Source organism: Rhinopithecus roxellana, chromosome 1 (assembly GCF_007565055.1).
Source record: "Rhinopithecus roxellana isolate Shanxi Qingling chromosome 1, ASM756505v1, whole genome shotgun sequence".
NCBI classification, from domain to species: domain Eukaryota; kingdom Metazoa; phylum Chordata; class Mammalia; order Primates; family Cercopithecidae; genus Rhinopithecus; species Rhinopithecus roxellana.
In genome coordinates this window covers 53,608,825-53,630,699 of record NC_044549.1, presented here as the reverse complement: position 1 = coordinate 53,630,699, position 21,875 = coordinate 53,608,825, and the positions used below count along the sequence as shown (strand labels likewise).

Below are 21,875 nucleotides of genomic sequence, written 5' to 3'. Positions count from 1 at the left end.
GAGTCTGTGGTGGGGTAGAGGGTCAGAGAGAGGTTCCTGGACAAGGGGCTTTGAGACCTCTCCAGTCTGGACAACTCTCTCCCACCTAGACACCTGCAATTGCCACTTCCTGAGTCTCCTGCCTGAGTCTCCCTGCCTCCTCTACTGCTTCCCATAGAGAGCTTTTTACAGAGCAGATGTGATTACCACTCGCAGACTAAATCCCTACAAATGACATCTTCCATCCTTGGCTCTTGGAACCATGACAAAGGTCCCTCCTATGGCCTCTCTAGCTTCCCCTCGTACACTAGGTGCTTTCCTTACTTTCTGGGTTCCAGACACACAGGCTGCTCTCAACTGTGTAAACATAACCCCTCCTGCCCACATCCTTTGCCTCTGCTGTTCTCTCTGCCTAGGGGTGGGGAGGGGGTAAGGGCATGCTGGGCAGAGAGTATCCTGTTAGAGGATGCAGTGAGTGGCTTTGCCTGATGTCAGAGCAGGGGGCACAATAAGACTGCAGGAGGTTGGAATCAGACTGGGGAGTGCCACAAATGTCAGTGGGGCATGGCATGTGGCCTTGCGTACATGAAAGGAAGTTATCCTGCCTCCCAGTGCAGGGGTCCCTGGAGAGAGGACTATAGGCCATGAAGGACAGTCCAGGGGCAAATGTTTGTCATCAGAGGAGCCCCTCAGGTGGCTCCAGGGTGCTAATGGCAGGCCGGTGCTTGTTGTTGCTCTAGGGAGGGGGCCACATAGACATGGCTTCCATCTTGAAGGCCTCCTCATAGCCCCAGGGTGAATGTGGCAGACAGCCAGGCTAGACAGGTTAAAAGGGCCCAGGCCTAAGAAAGGACCCCTCCATAGTGGGCGAGTCCCCCCATCCTGTTCAAGCCTGGGTTGGTTGAGAAGCCATATTTTTCTTGAGAGGGGGTCTCACTCCCATTGCCCAGGCTGCAGTCGTACAGTGATATGATCACAGCTCACTGCAGCCTCGACTTCTCAAGCTCAGGTGATCCTCCCACTTCAGCCTCCAGAGTAACTGGGACTACAGGCATGTGCAATCAAACCTGGCTAATTTTTGTATTTTTTGCAGAGACAGGGTTTTGCCATGTTGTGCAGGCTGATCTTGAACTCCTGGGCTCAAGCGATCTGCCTGCTTCGGCCTCCCAAAGTGCTGGGATTATAGGTGTGAGCCACTGCCCCCGGGCCACATAGCTTTAAAACAGTCATCTTGAGGTCAGTTTCCACATCTATGAAATGAGGAGAAGGATCCTGCCAGGCGAAGGATGTGAAAAGGCGTCCTCGTTATGGTTTCTGGTCCTCCTCAGGTGTCTCCAGGAAGACAGCTCCAGTAGCAGTCACGTGAACGGGTTGGGAGACAGGAGTCGGCTACCCTTAACCCATAGGCCGGGTTCTGCCTTCTCCCCATTCCACGTCACCGTGGTCCCTCCTGTCCCTGCCCAGCCCTCCCTCCCCTTTCAGGGTAGAAGCCATGCTCTGTGGTGAGGTGTGCACCACCTGTGCTGGCCTGGCCCCCCTCTCCTTCCACCTCATCCCACAGCATCTCCTTCCGTCATCTTCCCCAAACTTAGCACACAGTGTCCTTGCTCCAGGCCTGGACGCATGCTGTTCCCACCACCTGGTGTCCTTGCCCTCTTTTTCCACTGGGCTAACTTCTCTCCATTTTTCAAATCTCAGCCCCTACATTGCCTCCAGGAAGCCTTCCCTGCCACCCCCAGGCTTCCTGATCATCCCCATGTCTCCCTTTGGGCTCCCGCAGCACCTGGTTATTTTCTGGGGGGCAGTTACCACCACAGGCATTGTGTCTGCCATGGTGCCCAGTGTGCCCACAGTACTCAGTCAGGGCCTGGTCCAAGCTGGAAAGCACTTGCTGGATGAAAGAGTGAAGAGCATGGGCCTATTTCCAAGTGTCACAGAGAACACCTGCCCTGCAGGTGCTGCAGGGCCAGAAAAGCAACTGTGACTCCTCCGCTGTTGCACAAATTCAGCAGCCAGTCCAGGGGGTCATGTCCCACAGGGTGAGCTTGGGGTGGCACACCTCTCTCATCCCTGTATGACAGGGCTAGCCCCACAGCAAATCCCCCTGAGCCGCTCTCAGGTCACACAGCCCTGGCCTGAGCCCCCTGGAACAACCTTTACAAAGCGACTCTGCCTGAGATGCCTATCTGCCAAGGAGGCTCGACGGGGAGGCAGCAAAGCAGCGGGGAGCGTTTCTGTGCTGCTGATGACCCCTCTCACCAGCCTGCACTTTGGCCCTTTTAGAAAGACCCATTGAGCAAATACCCTCTTCTAGCTCAAGAGCTGCGAAAGGACGTTTCCCTGATGATCTGGTGTTTTTTTAGCAAGCAAATGAGCTCAGTTGCTGCTTTACCTTGGCTTCCAGGAAGCTCACAGCAAAGCCTTGTGCTCCGTCACTGCTGTAGCTTCCCCTACCCTGATGTCCCTGAGTTCACAATCCTGCTTGGCTCTTTTATCCTTATACTCGTAGATTTTGGTTTTATTCTCTTTAAGCTTTTTATTGGTGAGCCATAGACTCATATCCTTTTTTCAGAAGTAGGTGGGGTAACAGTAATTTTTGTTTCTTCTCTGAGACAGGGTCTTGCTCTGTTGCCCAGGCTGGAATGCAGTGGCACCATCACAGCTCTCTGCAGCCATGACCTCCCAGGCTCAAGCAATCCTCCAACCTCAGTCTCCCAAGTAGCTAGGACTACAGGCATGTACCACCATGCCAGCTAATTTTTGTATTTTTTGTAGAGATGGGGTTTCATCATGTTGCCGGGGTTGGTCTCAAATTCCTGGACTCAATCGATCCTCCCGCCTTGGCCTCTCAAAGCGCTGGGATTACAGGTGTGAGCCACTACACCCAGCCGTAAATTTTTTAAAGTATACGTTGCCCATACAGGAATTGGTGGAATCTTTGGGGTGCCTAACTCTGGGGCAAGAACAGGGAAGGAGACCCTCAACAGCACAGGATTTAGAGTTGGGACCCAGATCAGCCCCATTAGACAAGAGGTTCCTGGGAACAGGCCTATTTCCCTGCTGCACCTGGGGCTTCGCCTCTGTGTCTCCTTCGAAGACCCAGTGCTTCCTTACAAAACAATGAGCAGACAGGTCTGCTCCTCAGCACAGCTGTGAAAATCAACTGTGTAAAGCAAATCCCATTGCAGAGAGGTCCAAAAGCTCACTGAGAAAGCTTAGGAGTTGGACTAGAAAGAATTCCAACCCCGTTCACTCTTTTTTTTTTTTTTTTTTTTGTAGTCAAAACTGAACCTCTGCTCCTGGAGAATGCTCCCAGTCCTGGGCCCCTAGCTGGGGGTGGGAGTGACATCTCAAATGGGTGGTTGGAGCTCAGTTTCCTTGTTTGCAAAGTGAAGCGGCTGGACTGAAAGCTCAGCATGGGCCCTCCTGGCCATGGCCCTTGAGAGCTGACAGTGGAAGCTTCTGTGTTCCATGATGCTAAAGGTTCAGGATGCAAGGCTGAGGCCCTAGGGTTTGGCCACATGGAACCAGAGACACCCACTTCCCAGGCTCACACCACCTTTCTTTATTTGTAATGAGTGGGACTTTTTCGCCCCATGGTGGTCCAGGCCCCAGAAGCGGCCCTACAGTTGTAAGGGGGCAGCCAAGTGTACAGGCTGGACACAGCTCCTTCAATCAGAACTACAGCTCCACAGACCAGCAGGAAATCTCCACTCCCGGGGGCCCCTCCTGGTAATCCAGCCTGCTCTCTCTGAAATGGAAAGACAGACAGACAGATAGGCATGTGGTCAGCAAATCTCAGGTGTGGTGGGAAAGGAGGGAGACAGCTGGGGAAAGGAACATGGAGGGTAGGGAGTCCTGGGGTCCCTCTAGAATTCCCTCCAGCACAGGCGAACAAGGCCCAGTCACCCAGAGCACTACCCTAGAGAAGTCAGTATGTGAGGTCTCCAGGGTTTGGGGCTCTGGGAGTTCAGGGTGTGGACAGGGAGAGGTTCCTACCGTTCCCAACCAACCCCAGGGATCTCAGGGCCCATGTATTTTCTGTGGGTCTGAGAAGGCCATCCATCTTTTGTGGGGTCACTGAAAAGCTGGCTTAGACATGTCTACAGCATCAACCTTCCACCGGACTGTGTCTAGTTCCTGGGCAAGGACAGGAGTGGGGCCCTGGAGAGCCTGGCTCCTGGCCTCCCAGTCCCCACCCCACCCCAGCCGGGCTCAGCGGTCTGCTTGTGCCGAGTCACCTGGTGGCAGAGTAGTCACTGCCCTGAACCCTCAGCGTGCGTCTACTGTCATCTGACGCTGCTGGAGATTCCCAGAGCACCTCCTGGTAAAACTGGCCTGAGATACAAAGGGTGGGTCAGTAAGGGTGAGAGACAGAGGGAGCCTGGGAGGCGCGTGCAGGGGAGGGCACCGCCTGTTCCCGGGCACAGCTGGTTTCTGAGGAAGGCCGGGCACAGTACCAAGGGACCCGCCAACGTGGCTGGAGAAGCGGCCAGTGTCGCGCAGAAGCAGCCGGAGCCCCTCCCCACGGCCATCCCAGGACAACAGGCCGATGGTCACTTTGTCTGGGTCACTGAGCAGCAGGAGGCCCGTCTTGTCCATGGTCATCTTCAGGCTGTGGAAAGACCCAGCGTCTTGAGCGGGAAGGTAGAGATGCGTGCTCGGAGCCTCAGCAGTCAGAGTGGGGAGCGGGCTGGGCTTCCCCTCTTGTCCAGGAAGTCATGGAGTGGTCTTGGGTAGGAAGGCCCTTAAATCTTCTGGGTTTCCGTTTCCTCATTGGTAAAATAGGACCAAAGTTAACCTAATGATGTCCGGTTTCCCCAGCACGTCTTTTCTTTCTCTTTTTTGTGGGGGCAGGGACAGGGTCTCACTCTGTCCCCCAGGCTGCAGTGCAGTGGTGTGATCTCAGCACACTGCAGCCTGTGCCTCCTCGGCTCAAGTGATTCTCCCACCTCTGCCTCTCAAGTAGCTGGTACTGCAGGTACATGCCACCATGCCCAGCTAATTTTTTTTATTTTTAAGAGACACAGGGTTTCACCATGTTGCCCAGGCTGGTCTCGAACTCCTGAGCTGAAGCAATCTGCCAGCCTCAGCCTCCCAAGGTGCTGGAATTACAGGCGTGAGCCACCGTGCTGGCCTCTGGTTTTCTTAAATTCACTTTCTCATAGATTAGTTTTATATGATTGAAGGAGTTTCTCTGATGCATCCACTGTATCCCTTTTGTTCTGCAGCTGGTGCACTCTCTTTGGATGACTCGTGTTTGATCACGTGTTTAATGTCTAAAGGGTAGGCCTCTTCTCATTCTGTCTCCTCATTTTTTTAGTTAAAATAGCCCTTGAAATTCTTGCCTTTTTGGTGTTCTCATGAATGTTAGGTTCCTTTAAGCATGTTGAATAAGACCCTGCTGTTACTCAGAGGTTATTTTAAACAAATTTTCCCTAAACATACACTGTCCTGTTGTTTCAATTCAATCTAAAAGATGTGGTTTTTTTTTTTTTTTTTTTTGAGACAGTCTCGCTCTGTCACCCAGGCTGGAGTGCAGTGGCGTGATCTCAGCTCACTGCAACCTCCACCTCCTGGGTTTAAGCGATTCTCCTGTTCAAGCGATTCTCCTGCCTCAGCCTCCTGAGTAGCTGGGATTACAGGCATGCGCCGCCACCACGCCCGGCTAATTTTTGTATTTTTAGTAGAGACTGTTTCGCCATGTTGGCCAAGTTGGTCTCCAATTCCTGACCTTAGGTGATCCACCTGCCTCGGCCTCCCAAAGTGCTGGGATTACAGGCATGAGCCACTGCGCCCAGTCTATTTTTCTTTTTTCTTTTTTTTGAGATGGAGTCTCGCTCTGTTGCCCAGGCTTGAATACAGTGGAGTGATCTCCACTCACTGTAAGTTCTGTCCCCCAGGTTCATGCCATTCTCCTGCCCAGCTAATTTTTTTGTATATTTAGTAGAGACAGGGTTTCACAGTGTTCGCCAGGTTGGTCTCAATCTCCTGACCTTGTGATCCTCCCGCCTCAGCCTCCCAAAGTGCTGGGATTACAGGCGTGAGCCACGGCACCCGGCCACTATTCTTCTTTATGTCTTCTGTAGCTCATGAAAGTATTTGGACTTTCTCTCCCCATAATTAATAGGATTTTACTTCTATTTCATTTTCTAGGCATAAAAATGCTATTGATTTTAGTGAATCTACCAGATAGCAAGGAATTTTAGATTTTTTTTTTCTTTTTTCTTTTGGGGACAGGGTCTTACTCTGTCGCCCAGGCTGGAGTGCAGTGGTATTAACTTAGCTTACTACAACCTCCATCTCCCAGGTTCAAGCAATTCTCAGCCTCCTGAGTAGCTGGGATTACAGGTGCCCACCACCACACCTGGCTAGTTTTTGTATTTTTAGTAGAGACGGGGTTTCACTATGTTGGCCGGGCTGGTCTCAAACTCCTGGCCTTAAGTGATCCACCCACCTCGGCCTCACAGAGTGTTGGGATTACACTTGTGTTGGGTGGCATGAGCCTACCGTGCCTGGCCAACTTTTAGATCTTTTATTTTTGAGATGGAGTCTCACTCTGTCGCCCAGGCTGGAGTGCAATGGCATGATCTCGGCTCACTGTAACCTCCGCCTCCTGGGTTCAAGTGATTCTCCTGTCTCGGCCTCCCAAGTAGCTAGGATTACAGGTGCATGCTACCATGCCTGGCTAATTTTTTGTATTTTAGTAGAGATGGGGTTTCACCGTGTTTCCCAGGCTGGTCTCAAACTCCTGAGCTCAGGCAATCCACCCACCTCAGCCTCCCAAAGTGCTGGGATTATAGGCGTGAGCCACCACACCGGGCCTAGATCTTTTATGAAATTGGGAAGGTTTTTGGGTGAGCCCTTGGATTAGCTGGGTGTGCACTCATCTGTCAAATGCAAGGGAGTTCCCGAGGAGGGCTGGGTGAGGCAGGGCTGGACAGGGCTCTCCACACTTGGAAAAGGGTGAGCTATGACACAGGCTGGGGGCTCGGAGGCCACTGTCCACGGAGGACCAGGGCCTCAGCCCTTCCCCGAGGCCCCTCGTGATCTGCAAAACTGGAAGACTGTCCCTGGAAGGCCACTGTGAAGCAGTGAGCTCCCCCACCCAGAAGAAGTGGCCTTCTGCCTCCATTATTCACCAGCTGCTCAGTATTTGAGGCCACTGACTTGTGTCTCCTTAGCAAAGCTCCAAGGATATGCTAAAGAGAATGCTGGTAACCTGCTGTCAACAGTGCTCTCTAGCTTCTCACTACTGGCATCAGAATATCACGTCACTACGTAGACAGCGCCATCCTGTGGGGTGCCTGGGGGCCACTGCATCATCTGATGGCAAAGTGCTCCCAACTACACTCTCTCATTGGGTTCTCCCCTCAGCCTTCTGACTCTGGGCCAGGATGATTAGTACTGGTTATTAGTGAAGAAACTGAGGCTCAGAGGGACTAAGCTGCCTGCCCAGGGTCACAAAGGATTAGCAGCAGAGCTAGCTCCAAACCACACTGTCTCCTGCATGGGATAGTGACCTGGGTTAGGTCCCCAGGACAACTCCTCAGTGCCCTCTGGAACTGCAGGGGTATACGGCAGGGCTCTTGTCTCTTTGCACCTTCTGTGAGTGTAGCCGCTCCATTCTCAGGTCCATGGCCTCAGGCCACCTGCTGGTACCATCATCAGCCACTGTAGCCTGAAAGGGCAACTCCTGGCCCCGGGCTCCAGCCTGGGCCTTACCCGGGCATCACTGAGAACAGCGTCTCCTTCCACTTGTACGCAGAGCTTCTTCGGTTCCGAGTTACCACCACGTGTTCAGGGGATGCGTGAACCCGGACCGGAGGATTCTTGAAGGTCACTTCGATCCATGAGAACCCAGCCTTCTCCCTCTCATACTGGCCAGTCACCTCAATCCCTGGGAAGACCAGACCAGAGAGGTCAAAGTTGGGCCCCAGCCAGGGCTGACACCGACCTGCACAGGGAGTCCTCCCTGATCACAGCCCCTGGAGTTCCGCAGCAGCCCCCTCCCTCATCAGGAGGGGCGTCCCTTTCTCAGCACTCCTTCACACTGGGGGCTGGCTCCCACAATCTCTGCACTCACCCCTGGTGTCTATGGCTTTGGAGGGGCCCCTAAATCCTCAGCGATGGCCACCCTCAGATAAGGCCTTTGAGAATTAACTTGTCTCCAGTCAACAAGCCTTCAGAACGCCCTACGGAGCGCCTGGCCCTGAGCTAGATGCCGCAGCCAAGGGTAAGATGGAGAATCGGTGCTCCCTGCCCTCAGGAAAGACACTCCCAGGGCTGAGTGGGGAAGTGGGAGACCACATGTATCCGAGGAATGAGAAAGCCATGGATGTCCTTTGGCTTTGAGCGGGGCTGGGCGGTGGGGGGGTGAGCATCGCTGAGTGGAGTGTGTCTCCAAGTCTGGGTCAGGATTGAAGGGGCGGGGCCCAGCCAGCACCCCTGTCTCTTCCTGCCATTCTCATCCACACCTTCTAGGGTCTCATCTTTTGGGGCTCTGTATCTGCAGGCACTAACTCCTCCATGTGGAACATCCTCGTGCTGGTCTCTGTGTGCCCGCCAGGGCCCTGCCATCCCTATGTGACCCCAGGAAGCTCCCTGGACCCTTGCCCCACCCTGGCTCCTCCTTTAGGCTCACCTCCACATGGCTGCCATGCTTATCTGTGCCTAGGCCACCCACACCTGCACACAAGGTGCCCAGTGGAAGGTTCCTGGGGTGGCTGTGTGAGTGTGTGCCCATGCCAGGGGTTGGAGGCAGGACCATGCTATGATCTGGGAGGGGCCTGCATGGGGCCAGCCTGCACACACTGTGTGTGTCTCTGTGGGCAGGTGGTGGGTGTGTGTCAGTGGTGTCTGGGTCTCTCTGGGTGTGCCCCCTCTCACCTTGCTCAGGGTCTGAGAGCAGGTTCATTGGCCCCTGGTGGTGTCTGGGGTCCACACAGAGCCGCTCCACGCTTTGCCCAGGCAGTGGCAGGATGGCGGAGGGAGCCTGTATGGGGGCTGGGACAGCCGGGGCACGGCTCCTGGAGCAGGAAGGGCAGGCTGGGGGCAAGGATGCGGAAGGGGGCCAAGGGGGCTGGGAACTTACCTGGGGTTTGGGCTGTCACGGTTGTTTCTAAAAGAAGAAAAAGTCTGGGTTTAGGCAGCCCCTTCCTAAGGAGTGGGAGGTTGAGGGAAGGAGTAGTGACTAAGTGTGGCCGGGTTCCCTCTCTACTTCAACATCAAGACGCTCACGTGACAGGTCACTCCCCTCCCAGGATCCCCCTGTTAGGACAGGGCCTCTGGCCTTGGGGGCACCTTTGATTTTGGTATTCATGACATGAGACACAGCTGGATCAGGATTTGAGGTGGCTGGTGGTGCTGAAGCAGGCATCAGGGCAGGAACATCAGGAAACAGAAAGGGAGCAAGGAGACCGTCAGGAGGCGAGCAACCAGCGGCGCAGCCACCGCTGCCACCAAGCTCCAGCCCCCCATCCTGCCACACATACGCTCCACCTAGAATGGCCTTTGTCACGGGAGATTTTCAAACAGAAGGGCATGCTGTCAGGGATAGGTCCAGCCTGGCTCTGCAGCTGCGTTGGAGTGCAGATTTGGGGATCAGAAACAGTTCAAGGGACCTCTGTTGACTTTCTGAACGGAGGAAGCCCTCCCTTCCTAGGTTTCCTCATGAGTCAGCCTCTAGAGTATAGTGGATCCTACTCAGTGAAAGTAAAGGACAGGTGAAGTCCTGCCTTGGGGAGGGGAGGCCTGATGTCCGTACAAGTGGTAGTGGGGAGAGGGGCCTTTAGAGGGAGGAAACTGGCAAGGACTGCTCCAAAGAGCGCTGTGACGTGCACACTTGGCCAGTCTCTGCCCCTCTTAGGGCCTAGGGTCCCCTCTGAACAAGGAGTGTGGGAGAGGCTGCTCCGTCACAGCTTGTGGTCTGACAACCTCAGGGCAGCTGAAGGACCTGGGAGAGCTCGCACCTGAGATGAGACGCTGAGGACTGGGCATGGGGCAGCTGCAGAGAGCTGGGAACGTGAGGACAGCCTCCTTAGGAAATGCACTCCCACCCCGGAACTGACCCACAATTACTTCACATCGTGCCCTCATCAGCCATCCCTGGCCTGGCCTGTGGTGCGTGCTTTACCCCACCCCCCTCTGTGGGGCAAGCTGAAGGACCACCATGAGGAAACTGAGGCTCTCACAGGACCTGAAGACAGCTTACAGATGGCCAGACGGCGGAAGGGGCGGAGAGCAGCACGGTCAGGAGCAATAGGAGGTCCTGGGCGTCCAAATTGCACCGGGCTGAGAACCCCGGGTCCGAAATTCAACAGGGAGCCAGCAGCTCCAGCTTTGGAGAAGTTGACAGATGCAGTCTTCTCTCAGGTGGGGTGTGGGTCCTCACAGCCAGGGCTTGAGATCCACCCATGAGTGGGTGCAGAGAGGGCAACTACGTCCCCTCTCCCCACACCCGGCCAACTCAGGGAGCCTCTCCCCCCACAGCTGGGAGATAATCAATGCTGGAACAATAATGGACCCCCCTTGAACTCCGCCCCCCTGGGGATGTGGCAGAAACCCTCAAACTACCTTGTCTACTCAATCCTCTTCTTGGAGAAAAGGAAGCCTCTGTGTGGTCAAGTCCTAATCAGATACAACTGAACTGAGGCCCGAGGGCTGTCACCAGCCAGAGGAGCTGGGCAAGACACTCCCCTCCATAGCCAGGACCGAGCCCAATCTGTCAATCTCCCCTCCCCCAACCTCCTACTTTTTCACCTGGTTTTGGCATTTTTGCTCCCTGGAGATAATATCTGATGAAAGTGGAACCTGGAAATCAGTGGGACCTGGGTTTGCATCTTGCACCCACCTTCCTGTGGCCCCACTTGGATGGGGACTGTATTCCTAGTGCTGGGGACAGGGCCTGAGGAGCAGCCAATATTTGAATGCACAGGTGACTAAATGCACCAGCGTGCTGGGTCAGACTATGCTGCCTCCTGGCAGCAGGGCTGGGCTGGAGAGGCCTGGGCAGACCTGGGCCCTGGCCAGCAACCTCACAGGGCTAGTGCCCTGGACCCTGTTAGCAGACCACCACCCAGCATAGCCTTTGAGGATGTTCGCTGCTTACCTGAGTGGACATTCCTGTTTCTACTTTCTGGATGAAACAAAGAGAGAGAGAGAGAGAGACAGACAGACAGAGACACAGACACTGTCAGGGTGGTTTTCATCAATTCGAAGCGTTTGTGTTTTATCTTGCTACCCAATCCTGGACTATATCATAGGTGCAATGAATTTGGGGAGATAGGAGACCCGGCTTCACTTTCCTCATCAGTGAATAGGCTGAATCTCCCAGGGGGAGTCTGTTGGGGACACGGTTGGGGTCTTGGTCAGGATGCAGGGAAGAGTTGGGAGAATGCTGGGTCCAAACTCTGCTACCTGGGAGGCTGAGATCTCAACCCCACACCCACCGCCTTCCACGGGCTTCTCAGCGACTTGAGACTGCTCTTGGTCTTCGGGTTTGGTGACTACCATAGATGTGAGAGGCGTGACAAAGCTGTAGGCAAGCGATAAATTCAGCGCTCGGGTCCGGAGGGCCTGCTGATCAGCGTCAGATGCGGAGACACTGTAGGTGAAGGACATCAGAGCTCAGGAGGTCCCTGAATTCGGAAACAGATTTTCCATCCAGCCCCTTCTAGGGAGGTCCCTCTGGGAGCATCTGGAGCTTGGACATGACACCAAGCCCCCCTCTCTCCACGCTTAGGTGCTGTCCCGTGCCACTGGTGCCTGCCCCTACTGACAGGCTTAGGGAGGTGCTGATGCACTCACGTTTGCTCCAGCAGCTGCTGGATAGTCAGGTATGCCCACAGCCTCTCCATGAAGTTGTGGAAGATATACTTGGGGCTCTGGAACTCCGCCTCCTGCTCTGCCACGCTGGACTCGGTTTGAAAAGTGATGTCCTGTGTAGGCTGGAAAGAGGGGCCCAGCCAGGGCAGGAACAGTGAGAGCCGGACATCTGCATCTGGCCTGGCACTTCCAAGCTCTTCCATGATTGGAGCTGGGGCAGGTCCCACACACTGACTGTGGGGACTGCATTTCCTTTGAGTGGGGGTAAGGAGGGGGCTTAGGGGTGCAAGGGGCTCAGTCACAGAGCATACAGAGATGAGATGGAGGTGAAGATAAAAGGTAACAAAGTAGCCCAGGTGCAACAAGGCAGGCATGGCGCCAGGACTCAGATCAGCCAAACCTCTGGAAGAAAGGGATGGGAACCTCAGGCCAGTGTAGAAACAGCAGCAGGAGGCCGGGCGCGGTGGCTCAAGCCTGTAATCCCAGCACTTTGGGAGGCCGAGACGGGCGGATCACGAGGTCAGGATATCGAGACCATCCTAGCTAACATGGTGAAACCCCGTCTCTACTAAAAAAAATACAAAAAACTAGCCGGGCGAGGTGGCAGGCGCCTGTAGTCCCAGCTACTCGGGAGGCTGAGGCAGGAGAATGGCGTGAACCCGGGAGGCGGAGCTTGCAGTGAGCTGAGATCCGGCCACTGCACTCCAGCCTGGGCGACAGAGCGAGACTCTGTCTCAAAAAACAAAAAACAAAAAAAAAAAAAAAAAAAGAAACAGCAGCAGGAAGGATTTGCAAGTGAAGTGTGGAGCAGGAAGGGTTCCTAGCTACAGCCTGCCCTTACCCCAAAGGTCGGGGAAAGGGACAGGAAGGGAAGGACCTTCCCGGGGCTCAGAGGCAGAGTTGAGAACAGAAGGCAGATGTCGTGGCTCCGGGTCTGGGGCTCCATCCACCCCAACGGCTGTCCCTGTGGAAGCAGGCCCGTCTGCGGCTGGCCACTGTGGGACCATGACAGGGAAGCGTGCACCCAAGCTCTGTGTGAACCTGCTCCCTCCTCCCTCAGGGAGGGGCCTGTGGTCTCAGACTGACCCAGCTTGCTGCCTGGGAAATGGGCTCCTAAGGCAGAGGAATCCCAGGCCTCTCCCACCAGAGCTCCCCGAGTGGCCAAGAGACCTTTTCACAATGTGGATCAGACCTCTGCCTCTCCTCCCACTGGAACAGCGTGTCTCTCACCCTGGCTGGCTTTCCACAGCTTCCGCACACACAGGCTACCTGCATGGATTTTGCCCCATCCACACATACAGCTACTTAATTGATATTTTTCCTTAAATGAACTTTAAGTAGGCTAACAATTTTTACTTGGCTTTATACCCATAAAATCTTGGATCTGGGCCGGGCGCAGTGGCTCACGCCTGTAATCCCAGCACTCTGGGAGGCCAAGGCGGGCGGATCACAAGGTCAGGAGATCGAGACCATCCTGGCTAACATGGTGAAGCCCCGTCCCTACTAAAAATACAAAAAATTAGCCGGGCGCGGTGGTGGGCGCCTGTAGTCCCAGCTACATGGGAGGCTGAGGCAGAAGAATGGCTTGAACCTGGGAGGTGGAGCTTGCAGTGAGCCGAGATTGCACCACTGCACTCCAGCCTGGATGACAGAGCGAGACTCTGTCTCAAAAAAAAAAAAAAAGAAAGAAAGAAAAAAAGAAAACTTAGGTCTGAGGTTCAGGTCATATTTTTCAGAATACACATTAAAATAAGTAAATAACTACTAAAACAAAGCCATGTCTGTCTGTGAACTCCCTGAATCACCTTGGGTTCTGCACTGTGGGAATCCACGGCCTCCAATCTAAATCAGCTGCGGACATGTATGGAGTGCTTACACTGGACATCAATCACAGTGGCTTTATGAGGGGGGCAGTGACTTATTCCCATGTTTACATAGGAGGAAACTGTGGTACATGGAGATTAAGTGACTTCTCCATGTCTCCCATCTGGGAAGTGGCACAGCTGGGTTTGAAGCCAGGCAGGGTGGCCACACAGCTTGTACCAACAGTCATGACACTTGGGGACTTGTCCTGAGACAAGGCCATGGGCCCCCAACACCCACTGCTATTCTCTTCACACACACTGCCCTCATGCCACAGGGGCTTGACATATTCCTCCATTGCCCCATCTGGACTCTTCCCACCTCCTACTTATCCCTTAGTCTCTGCTGGGCTTCCTCCAGGAAACCCTCCCTGATCTCCAGGCCAGGCTGGGGCTCCTACTGCTGCTCCCCTGAGTCCGGGGTTAGATCCCAGCCTGTAGCTCGTTTGTGTGATGATATGTCCTTGGGCTGTCTCTCCCATGAGGGCACGGAGGGGTCAACCTCATTCACCACTGCACCCCAGGGCCTGAAGAAGGCCCTGCCGCAGGGCTGGTGCTCAGTTTCTCTTTGTGGAATGACAGGGGGTCCCTGGAAGGAGGCAGGGAAGGCTGGGCAAGGACAGGGTGCCACGTAGCAAGCTGGGCTCTTGGCCCGGTTGCAGTGGGGCCCAGGGCAAGCTGTCTGCCCTGCCTGGAGCTCAGTCTGCTCATCTGTGAAATAGGAACAGCCCTCCCCTGTCCAACTGCAACCTGAGAGGGCTGGTACCAGGACAGGAGGGGAGGACAACTAGGGAGGAATCCCTGCCCTCACCTGTGCTCACAGGTGCACACACCAGTTGCCGAGGGCCTGTATGTGCTGGGCATAGCACAGGTGGTCTCATGAGAATCACTCCATTTTCTCACTGAATCCTTGCCATGCCCCTTTGTCATCCACAGGCAGCAGAGGGGAAAGCTGGAGCGGGGCAGGTCTGGGATTGGAGCCCAGCCCCTCTGGATGCAGAGGTGGAGGCTGCCCTTCCCCTCCAGGGTGGCTTTGGCCACACTCACCAGCTTCCCACTGACTGTGGCTGTGAGCACATCAGGCCCCTGGTCCTGGAGCTTCCCAGCCACCACCATCTCTGAGCCCTTGAAGAGGAGCCGGAAGTTGTTCTGAGTGATCTCCTCCACGGCATTGCTTGGGTACTCGAAGGTCACTGCTGTCAGCAGTGGATTGGCCACTTCCTGGTAGAAGTCCTGCAGAGTTGGGGGTGTCATAAAAGCCAGGCTGGGTCTGCCCACTTCTCTGTGCAGCCCACCTGGGGCATGCTGGCACCTGGAGCTGCAGGGCAGAGTCCGAGTCCTCATGGATGCGCCGGGCCAGGCCACCGTTGTCCAGTGCCAGCTTCTCTAGGAAGGCATAGCTGACGTCGAAGCCGAAGCCCAAGCAGAAGAGGCTGTACTGGCCACTTACAGCTTCCCGCACGTTTTTCTGGATGCTCCTGGGGTTAGTCTCCCCTGGACCCAGGGGTTTGGGATGAGGGTGAGAAAACAGTGATTTGCTCGATGAATAGCTCTGGAACCTCAGAGCTGAGGGGCCTCAGCTCTGAGGTTACTCAGAGTAACCCCCTCTCCCTGCCCAGTTCCCACAGCAAGCCCAGGTGCAGCCCCAGCCACCTCCCCATGCAGCGTGTCCTGGAGTCGTGGGCAGGGCCCTCACCCACGGTGGGGTCGCCATCGGTGAGCAGGATGATGAGTGAGACGCTCCTGTCGGGCAGCCGCTCCTCCTGGTTGCTGCTGTCCAGCAACTGCACAGCCATCAGCATCGCATCATTGATGTTGGTCCCTGAGGAGCACGCACTCTCAAGGTGGCCCCCAGCCAGGAGCTCTGGAAGCCCCCACCCTGCAGGACCACAGAAGAACTTACCTCCCAGGGCCTGGATGCTGGCAGCGAAGCTCCTGGCCTTGTTCACGTTCTCGGCTGAGGCTGGCACCAGTGATGGCCTCCACTGAGTTGCTTCTGTACTGAAGACGATGAGGTTGAACTGGTCTCTGGGGCTGAGGTCATCTAGGATCTTGATTAGGGCTTCCCGGGTCTGGTCAGGGAGAGGAAATACTGCTTCAGAAGGGCTCCCTGAGGGCTCGTGTGCCCTTGGGCTGGCATCCTTGGACTCCTGTCGCAGGCGTGAGGTCATGGTATCGGCTCTAGGAACAGGGGCTGCCATAGGCTCTGGCCAACCTTGGCTCCTGAGAGCCACCCGCCCCACGGCGCCAAAAGGTGAAGGAACGGGGTCTGCCTGTCGGACCACAGCTGACAGCATGAAGGGCCTGGGAGTTCTCAGGGCCCTGTCCTGGGCCACAGGACCTACCTGTTGGATTTTCCTGCCACTCATGGAGCCGCTCTTGTCAATGACAAAGACCACATTCTTGGGCATTGTAGTTAGGCCCTCGGGGGCAAAGTAGTGTACAAAGTAGCCATTCTCGATCTGTGACCAGAGTAAGACCCACCCAAGCCATCAGAGCTATGATCGTGCCCTATCCCCATTCAGCCCCCTTACCCCAAATTCTTGGGTTTCTGTGCTCTGTTCCAATCCCATTTCCATCCCACTGCTAACCTCCCCAAAACCTTGCCCTCTTCAGGGCTCAGACCAGCCCTTTCTTGCAGAAGCCTTCCCTGCTCATGCATAGCCCACTAGAACTCTCCCTGCCACTTTTCCTTCTGTTTGTTTTAGTATTTCAGATGGCTTATACTAAAAAGTTCAGACATCATAAACCTGACAACCAGCAAAAGAGGGAGGACTTCAAAACCATGGAGTAAAAGGGAAGTATAATAACAATGGCAGAAATGGCTGGGCGTGGTGAATCACGCCTGTAATTCCAGCACTTTGGGAGGCTTAGGTGGGAGGATCACTTGAGCCCAGGAATTCAGCACCAGCCTGGGCAACCTTGTCTCTACCGGAAAAAAAAAAAAAAATTAGCCAGGTATGGTGTTGCATGCCTGTAGTCCCAGCTACTAGGGAGGCTGAGGCAGGAGGATCTTTTGAACCTGGGAGTTTGAAGATGCAGTGAGCCATGATCGCACCAAAATACAACAACAATAATAATGCCAGAAACGAGTGTGAAAGAAACTACTGCAAATGTGTGTAAAACTGAGTTGTGAGCCCCCAGCAGCAGAGGCAAAGAGGGAAACCCCACAGGGCAGATCTTCTCAGAGACAAACCTTTTCTGCCTGGGAAAGGGAATAGTTTCAGGGACAACACAACTAAATCACGTGTTTTCTGTCTGTGCTGGTCCCTGGTGCACACTGCTAAGTAAGGGTGGTTCTTTTCCTCTTCTAAAACACCCAAGCTCAGGCCCTTGCGGGTGGACAGACCTCCAGGCTGCTCTGCTCTTGCCTGGAGTCCACCCACCTGAATGGTGCCCCCGGAGACGGCCCGGTCCACATCATAGCGGATGATGAGGTGGCCGTCCAGGACTGTTTCTTGCTGCTCTGGGGACTTTTGCTGCTGGGAGAGCGTTGGCTTGAATCGGATGTGAGCCTGGAGGAATAATCTGGGCTGAAGTTGGGAGGAACAGCAAAACCAGGCCAACAACACCCTCTACCCAGTCCATATATTGGGAAATGAGAATTCCAGGATGTAGCCTTGGGTCCGTATTCCAGGGCACCTCCTTTCAGGCTGAGTTATTGATAGGCCGCTTTCACATACGGGAGGGGTGTGATGAGCACCCTGTTCCTGGAGTTGTGCAAGCAGAGGCTGTTCCAGGATGTGTGCAGTCCAACCATTTCCTCCTCTCCACTTGGCCCCAGGACCCTCACATCAGTCTGTTCTCCAACCCCTTCCCAGACAGATCTCAGGGCTCATACGAGGACACCACAGTCCTTCTCTAGGCTTTGCCCTTCCCATCTGCCAAATGACAGCAAGGACGCAGGGATCTCAAGAGCCTCTCCAGCTCACACCTCACTGGACGGAGAGCCCATCCAGCTCTCTGGAAATCCAGGCTTATAGGGCTGGCCTGAAGGCAGGTTCCTTGGTACCCTTGCCCGCTGACCACAACAGACCCACCTTGGTCTTATTCTGCGAGGTGGTGAGGGCGTCTACCAGCTGGTTGGTCATGAAGGTGCTCTCTGTCTCCAGGAAGCTGATGCCCTGGGGCTCGAAGATATGAATGTCCATCTGGAGGCAAGAGGTGGGTCCCTGGGTCAGCCAGGAGCCTCGGTTGGGGCTCACACGAGGCCCAGGGGCAAAGAGGGGCCGTCCTCAGCAGGGCAAGGGTCATGCAGGAGGCATCCCCGGAAGAGGCAGCAGCAGGTACCTGCAGATGCTTGACCAGCTGCTGGGGCCGCACTTTCAGCAGCAGCTCATACACCCCCAGACACCGCTTGAGCAGTTCCTCATAGACCAGCTCAAAGGTGATCTTGGCATTGGGAGCCACACTGACAGACACCTGGAACTGCTCCATGTTTCTCCCGGTGGCCCTGGGGGAGAAGGGCATCAGGCCTGCCCCTCCAGGACAGGTGGGGTAAGGCTGGCGGAGGTGGGGGCAGGGTTAAGGGCCAAAGGCAGGGTGGCCTATGTTTAGACCCTCTCTGCTGAAGCTGCCCCCTGCCAGCTCACTTGACGAGTCCAGCACTCTTTCCCTTGGCCACTGCTGCGCTGTACTGCGCCTGGGCTTCGGCCTTCTCCTTGATGATCCCTGGGTAGGTCACGCCATCGATGATCCTGGGGGCAGAAGGGTGGGAGTTGTTGAGAGCCTGGTGCGAAGGTCCCATTCCACTCCTGCCTCCTCCAGAGAGCCTTTCTGGACTTGGTGTGCCTCTTGACACAGTGACTCCTATCTTTGCCTGAGCCCAGGGCCATTTATTATGCACCTACTGCATACAAGACTCTGCACAGGGCACTCTGCAAAGTGCGCCAGGCCTCTAGCTCCCAGAGGTGTGTACGGTAACAGTAAGCATTCATTTTATAGAAGGGACGAAGGGGAGGCTGCAGAGGGGCAGGGCCGGGCTAAGTCCTGCCTTCTCTCCACCTGTCCAGTCTGGCCCAACTGGCCCACATTCCCACCTGCCCCTTCCACTTCACGGACCATTCCAGGGGAACCAGCTCATCACCAGCAAGAGCTCTCTGAGTCACACTTGTTCCCAGCCCTGCGTGCAGCCATGTGGGGCCAGGACTGAGGAGGAAGGAGATGCAGGGCTGGAGGCTCTGAGCCCTTTCCGCCTACAGCAGTCTCCCCCTTCCCTCCCATAAGAGGCAGGCACCCTGCAGGTAGGCTGGCATATCTGGAAGGAGGTTTTGGACAACTGGTGGACGGGACTCCTGAGTGTGTGGACACACTCCTAGCAGCCATCCTTTGGGGGCTGAGAAAGAATGGCCCAGGACATTTCTCAGGGAGGAAAATGACTTCGCCAGAGCCTCCTTGTGGGGTAAGTAGGGATGTGCCTGGTCAACTTCACCTGCTCTATCTGTGGGTGGTATGGAAGTGTGGGAGTGTGTGGCAGCGGGCAGGAGGGGGAGCAGCCAGGATGTCAGGACTATGCGTCCCTCCTGCCTGATCTTCCTGGTTATAATTTAACTCCAGCCCCAGATGGGGCTGGTGAGTGGGCAGCAGCACTTCTCCTCCTGGGTAGGCAGTGCTTGATCTCTCCAGATGCCCAGCTGGGGCTCCTGGCCAGGTCAGGGAGCAGGGAACCTGCTCTCTGCTCCCCTAACTCATGCAGCAACAGGATCAGGGTCCAGAGAATGCAAGTGACAGTCCTGGGCTCTCAGCAGATGCAACGGGCCTGGACCTGGCAACTGCTGACCCTAGCATCCATGTCGAAGGCTGACACAGCCCATAGGCCTTGCACTGCAAGCTGGGCAGCATAGGCCTGGGCTCTGGGTTAGGAAAAGTAGGGGCTGCTGTGGAGTGAGCGATGCGTGGGGCCTGAGGGAGGAGACCAGCCCCCACTGCAGTTTTCCAGAGGCCCCAGTGTGGACCCTGCATGAGAGACACTCCCTCTCTGCCCCACCATCGCCCTCTCTGTTTCTGGGAAAAGCCTTACTCTTGTCCTAAATCGCAGCTTTTCCTGGCAGCAAGGGACAGACAGCGTCCTGGTGCATTTAGTAAACATTACAAAACTGAGTTGGGAAGGGTAGGGGAGGGTGGCAGAGGACAAAGTAAGGACCACCACTGGCTCAGAGTTCAGAGAAACCTCAGGCGTCTCTCATGCAGCCTGAGCAAAAATGTCCTCTGCAGGATCCCAGCTTGGGGCATAACTAGGAGAATCCTCCTCAAGCCACTCTCCACTGTGGGGAAGCCAAGGATCTAGGAGGTTTTCTGTACTTTGAGCTGGAATGTGTATCTTGGTGACTCCCTCTTGCCTGGTTTGGCCTCAGGAGGCCTCAAGTCTGTGCTCCTCAAAGGCAAAGCCACAAAGATGCTGTGGTTCTCTGCCTGCCACCTGGACAACACTTAGGGATGATGAATGGCTGGATGGAGGGAAGGACCAGGGTATCTTTGAGAATAAGTCCCTTGGCGAGTCCCTGTTCCCTGTGTGCCCCCCAGGTGCAGGGTGTCCTGAAGATGTACACCCTGGCATGCCTCACTTCAAGAAGAGGGTTTGCTGGCACAGAGCAGATGGAGTCATAGCACTGTGGGGTGTGGAGAGGGGAGGAAGGTGGGAAGACACCTACATGGAGAAGTTGGTGATGAAGGCTTTCTTGGGCAGCTCCATCTGGAAGGTGGCCTCCTGCACAGTGCTGGCCCTATTCACCACTCGGCTGGTGACGACCGTGTGGGCAAATCGGGATGAGACCCTGGAGTCCACGGTGAGGCTGTAGATGTCGATACCATTCTGGACCAGCAAAGAAGGGGAGTTGCAGGGTTTCAATGCCACCTCAGCTCAGGGTGACACTCTTCAAGAGTCGGCCCTGACTCTGGCTCCAGACCAAACCCTGGCCCTCAGTCTGACTAAGCCACTGACCAGGCCTCAGGCTGAACCCAGTGAGGCATCTCCTATGTGAATATTTGTCTCAGGTAAGAGGTAGCTGTGTGCTTCATTCCCCACCCTATGGCACCACAGGGCAGGGGTCACATCCTTCTTGATCTATGGGGGCCCAGAGCGCCCCTTGGAGAAGAACAAGCATGCAGGGAGTGGAGCTGGTGAAGCCGGGGCCAGTGTCTGGGAGGGCATCACACACTCAGCCTTTGGCAGGGGTGAGAGTCCTGGTGGGGTCAGGGAGCTTTGCATGCTGGCTTAGCTTTGCCCAGAAAAAGGGCAGTGACCAGGTCCTTTGATTTCTGGAGACTTTGGCCTCTGTGGCAACAGGAAAGCTCCCACCAGTCTCCTACCAGGAAGCCCTGGGAGCTGGGAGAATTCGGAGGTAGACTAGAGTCTGGTCTCTAAGAGTTGGGAATCTTCCTCTCTGCTCTGCAGTGGACCCTCCCCAACTCACCCCCTCTTCTGCAGGGCACTCCCTAGCATGTGCCATTTGCCTTGAGGCCTGTGTCCCCCGAGGAGGGGCACACGGGCACCTCTTACCTGCTTGTGTGCGACACGCTCACGCGCACCAGCTCTGCTCGGCTGCATGAGGCTACCTGAATGCAGTTTGGCACAGAGGTGCCAAGTGGCTTGTTTACGCGCTTGGGTATTTGCTCTGCAACAGGCACTGTCCTAAGCACTTAATAGATACAACGGGTTTGGTTTCCACAACCACTACTCTCTGAATAGGTTCTAGTATTACCCTGTTTTACAGATGAGGAAACTGAGACATAGACAGAATAAATCACTCCCCTGAGGTCACTTACTAGAAAGCGGTAGAACCAGGCTCGTAAAACTGTATTTCTTCATTTGTAAAATGGAAATGATTGGATTATCCCCTCTATTAGGTGGGAGAATACCAGTAAGGCCCTTGGGGTAGTGCCTGGTGGGAGGTCTGCACCATTTTTTGGCACACACACTGATGCACACGCACTCGCGCTGGACATACTCGCACATGCGGAGGCTCTTCCCTACTTCCCAGGTGTTCTCTCATCCCCCAGCTCACGCCACACCCATGGACACTGGCTACCTTTTGGGCGGTGGTGGTCTGGTGGATGGCCAGCAGTGAAAGCAGGACCAGAACTCTGCTGCAGGTACGGACAGGCCCTGGGGGCTTCATCGTGGCTCCAGTGTCTGCCAGGAGGCTTCTGAACTTGAGAGCAAGTGGGGAATGGATTAGTAACTTGTTTGCTGCCCCACCCACATGGGGG

At 55.3% G+C, this 21,875-nt stretch overlaps 1 protein-coding gene across 5 annotated transcripts; it reads right to left on the bottom strand.

Moving 5' to 3' along the window:
* Window positions 1-3,520: 3,520 nt before the first annotated feature.
* Window positions 3,521-21,875, bottom strand: ITIH4 (inter-alpha-trypsin inhibitor heavy chain 4). 5 transcript variants are annotated; one of them, XM_010364973.1, is made up of 24 exons: window positions 21,695-21,875; window positions 20,318-20,478; window positions 18,260-18,364; window positions 17,958-18,120; window positions 17,708-17,818; window positions 17,054-17,182; window positions 16,013-16,129; window positions 15,571-15,739; window positions 15,364-15,489; window positions 14,980-15,161; window positions 14,715-14,900; window positions 11,788-11,927; window positions 11,430-11,584; window positions 11,090-11,116; window positions 10,741-10,791; window positions 10,555-10,608; window positions 10,193-10,318; window positions 9,283-9,345; window positions 9,074-9,100; window positions 8,869-8,985; window positions 7,705-7,879; window positions 4,440-4,594; window positions 4,221-4,317; window positions 3,521-3,730 (listed from the first exon to the last, which is right to left on the bottom strand). In XM_010364973.1, the coding sequence occupies exons 1-24, from the start codon at window positions 21,782-21,784 to the stop codon at window positions 3,661-3,663; spliced, it is 2,796 nt and encodes a 931-aa protein (XP_010363275.1). In that variant the 5' UTR covers window positions 21,785-21,875; the 3' UTR covers window positions 3,521-3,660. The 5 variants fall into 5 exon arrangements, with proteins under 5 accessions (XP_010363275.1, XP_010363276.1, XP_010363277.1 ...); XM_010364974.1 differs by having other exon boundaries at window positions 10,555-10,593; XM_010364975.1 differs by lacking the exon at window positions 4,221-4,317.